Raw genomic sequence first — 2,931 nt, 5'->3', positions numbered from 1 at the left:
GTAACTGTGGCCTGCTGCACGGTCCGAGAAGCCGCGGACGACAGTGGCGGTGGCACATGACCACCCGTGTTGCTGCTCTTCTACCATGCACCATAGCCTGGCTGCTTCGCTCGTGAAAACGTGGAATGAAGGGCGGTTCGGCCGCATCACTCGACTGCTCGCGCTGGTGGTGACTACTCATCGGTAACGGCGGGAACGTCTCGGTCTGCCTGGAGCTGCTGACATCCCCGACCTGCGACGACGGTGCGCTCGGGAGGCTGCCGGGAATGCTGGGCACGGGAGGCTGTCGGAATGATGGCGCCTTACTCTTGGTCAAGCGAATCGAGTCCCGGATGCCTGTCTTCCGCTTGGGCTGAGGCATCTCAAAGTCTGGCAGTACTGTCTTGGGTGGCGGAGGGGCCGTGATGATCTCGGGTACCGCTTGCTGTGAGTGAGCGAGGAAAGACAGCGCTGTCAGCCAGATGTAATGACGGTCTGCAGACACGGCCGTAAATTTGAGGGCCCTCTGCGGAGTCAAAATCAAGATGGACCGGTTGAAAAGTGTCGCTCCACCCTTGGGCGTCGGGTTGTCGTCCTTGACGTCAAGAACAGACTGAATCGTCACTGCAAAGAATGTAAGTTGCATGACCAACATCAAGTCAAGCTGGAGGTTTCTTACGCTTTCGGCCAGCCTTGCCCATCAAGGCGCTGCCAGAATTGGGCTGCTTGCTGCTCCACAAGATGGCGCGCTCGTATGGAGCCAGCCAAACCCATCTCTTGTGACGATCGTTGCTGTTGTCATCCTTGCCGTTTGTTTCTGGTACGCCAAATGACTTTCGCCTCCTCACGTACTTGAACATCCATTCGCCGACCATTGTCTGAGCGATGGCATCTACAACGCCGGTGGTTGGCGAACCGCCTCCGATCGAATTCAGGTCTGTCAGGTTTGTCTGATTCGTCTGATACGTTTGACTCGTCTGGGCCGTGTTTGTCGATGGTTGAGACCGGTGGGACGACCTGAAGCGTGATCGACTGGGCTCACGATGGCTCATGGAGGTGATATCATTGTGCGGCAGCGGCGGCAGGCTAGGGCTTTCGGGAACTTCTGTCGTCTCCGAGAACGGTGGTGGCGACCGGCTTTGTCGCCTGTTACGCTGGGTGCGTGGCAGAGCCGCAGCCGAACGCACTTTGCGGATACTGTTCGCACGGTAGTGGGTGCGGCTACTTCCTCTCCTGTGCCAACCGCCCTCTCCTCTTGTTGGGCTTCGCTGTCCATCGCTTGGCGCGCTTACACTGAATGGCGGTCGTCTAGAGCTCGCCCTCGTTGGAATAGGGAAAGGGGGATCTTGAGAATCTGGCAGACTGGGACTCCTTGAACGTCCTTGGTGGCTTGCAATACCACTCTGGATGAGAGCAGCCCGGCGCATCCCGTTCGGCTTGCTGCTTGGTCCGGCAATGGACTTCTCCACGCTACGTTGAGCACCCATTTGGACCGAAGTTCTTGAGCCAGGGTCTTTGTCCTTGTTGACAGTCTCCTTGCTCTGCAGACTATAACTATAGCTTTCGGTGCCGAGCGGCTTTGCGGAGCTTCTCGGCGCGGAATGATACCTCATAGAATCATGTTCTGGAGATGTCGCCGTGCCGGATGACCTTCGCTTGGATGGTTTAACCGCACTGGATTTCGGTCTCTGGCCTGGGTGTGACAAAGCCGTCTGGAACTCAGGATCGCTCAGGTCACCATCGCCAAAGTCGTCCGCTTCATCGGAGCTGTTGGCATCGAATCCTGCGAAGAGACTGCTGATGCGATGGGGCCGGCGCATCGGTGCCTTTTGACTCGAGAGTGGTCCGTCGTCGTTGTTGCCCGGGTAGGCGTCATTGTGCGTGTTTTCAAGGCCGTTGGAGAGCCCCCCGGAGAAAGTAGGCGAGATCGGAGGTGCGGGAAGTGGTGGTGATGGTGGCACATCACCAATACTGCGCCTACTCGTCAAACGTCTTGGGTTTCTAGGCGGCAGATTATTGGGCGCAGGCGTGAATTGAACCAATGAAGGATCACCAGCATTCGCTGGAGCCGCTGGGTTGGGAGACGGTGGCCGCGACGATATGGTGTCTGGATGCAGATGAAGTGGAAGCCTAGCAAGGCGCTGGTCGATCGGATCTCTCAGTCTGAACACGATCGATTTCGAAGCAACAGTGACGATAGAAGTGATACCTGACAAGCGGCATCCTGTATAAAAGTGGCAGTCTGGCTCGCGCGAAGTCGACGGCCGGCTTCGTGGGTGGGGATGACGCTGATGCTGGGAATCGACAACTCTCTCAAAGGGGCAAAATTCAGGCAACCTCTGCAACGGCTCTGGCTCGTCTTTCCTTCTTCGGTCTGTGGTCGAAAGCTGACACCCATGGGGGACAGTCTTCAATCTCCGGAGATGGTGGGGTCCATGGCCCGGAACGGGGGATTTGGGGCGTTCTTGGGGCGGGCTTCAACGGCCTCCTTCTGCTGTCTGCGATCCCAGCCTGAAAACATCACATTTCTTGAAAGACGGTACCGGGTGGTTCCGAATGCTCAGTGGTTCTGGCCGAGCTGAACGCGTTTCCGTCTCTTGATTCGCCTCAATCTCCAGCTCCCGCGTGACGCTGGCTGTCGCCTTCGGGAGGTCTCTCGACCTGTGTTAGGGGTTCTGGCGTCGCCGGTTTGAATACTTCGAGTGTGGGGGACGGAGGAGGGGAAAATTGCCCTCCCGTGTCTTTGTAGGCTAATTTTGGCGCAGGTGGTGCTTCCTCTTCGTCCTCGTCCTCTTGGATCCCGTCTTCCAGGGCCTCCAAGACGGTTTGGTTCACCCAAAGTTTGCCACGCGCAACACTGCCTGGCCTCTTCAGGCTTTCAATGCTTTGGTTGCGACGGTGCATTCTGGACACAACGCTGTCGCGGCTCATGTTGCGCGTATGGCGGTGATG

General features: G+C 57.6%; 1 protein-coding gene across 1 annotated transcript in view; it reads right to left on the bottom strand.

Annotated features, from left to right (window-relative positions):
• VDBG_00309 (conserved hypothetical protein) overlaps window positions 1–2,931 on the bottom strand; it is a gene marked incomplete at both ends in the record, with an annotated part of 4,556 nt that overhangs the window by 643 nt on the left and 982 nt on the right. Inside the window, 3 exons of the mRNA XM_003008582.1 lie at window positions 85–603; window positions 659–2,203; window positions 2,610–2,884. Of these exons, the coding sequence (XP_003008628.1) occupies window positions 85–603; window positions 659–2,203; window positions 2,610–2,884 (2,339 nt within the window). The remainder of the gene's footprint in view (window positions 1–84; window positions 604–658; window positions 2,204–2,609; window positions 2,885–2,931) is intronic.

The sequence above is a fragment of the Verticillium alfalfae genome, genomic scaffold (genome assembly GCF_000150825.1).
Source record: "Verticillium alfalfae VaMs.102 supercont1.1 genomic scaffold, whole genome shotgun sequence".
Classification (NCBI taxonomy): Eukaryota; Fungi; Ascomycota; class Sordariomycetes; order Glomerellales; family Plectosphaerellaceae; genus Verticillium; species Verticillium alfalfae.
Note: the sequence above shows the minus strand (reverse complement) of the source record. Positions and strands in the feature narration are given on the sequence as shown.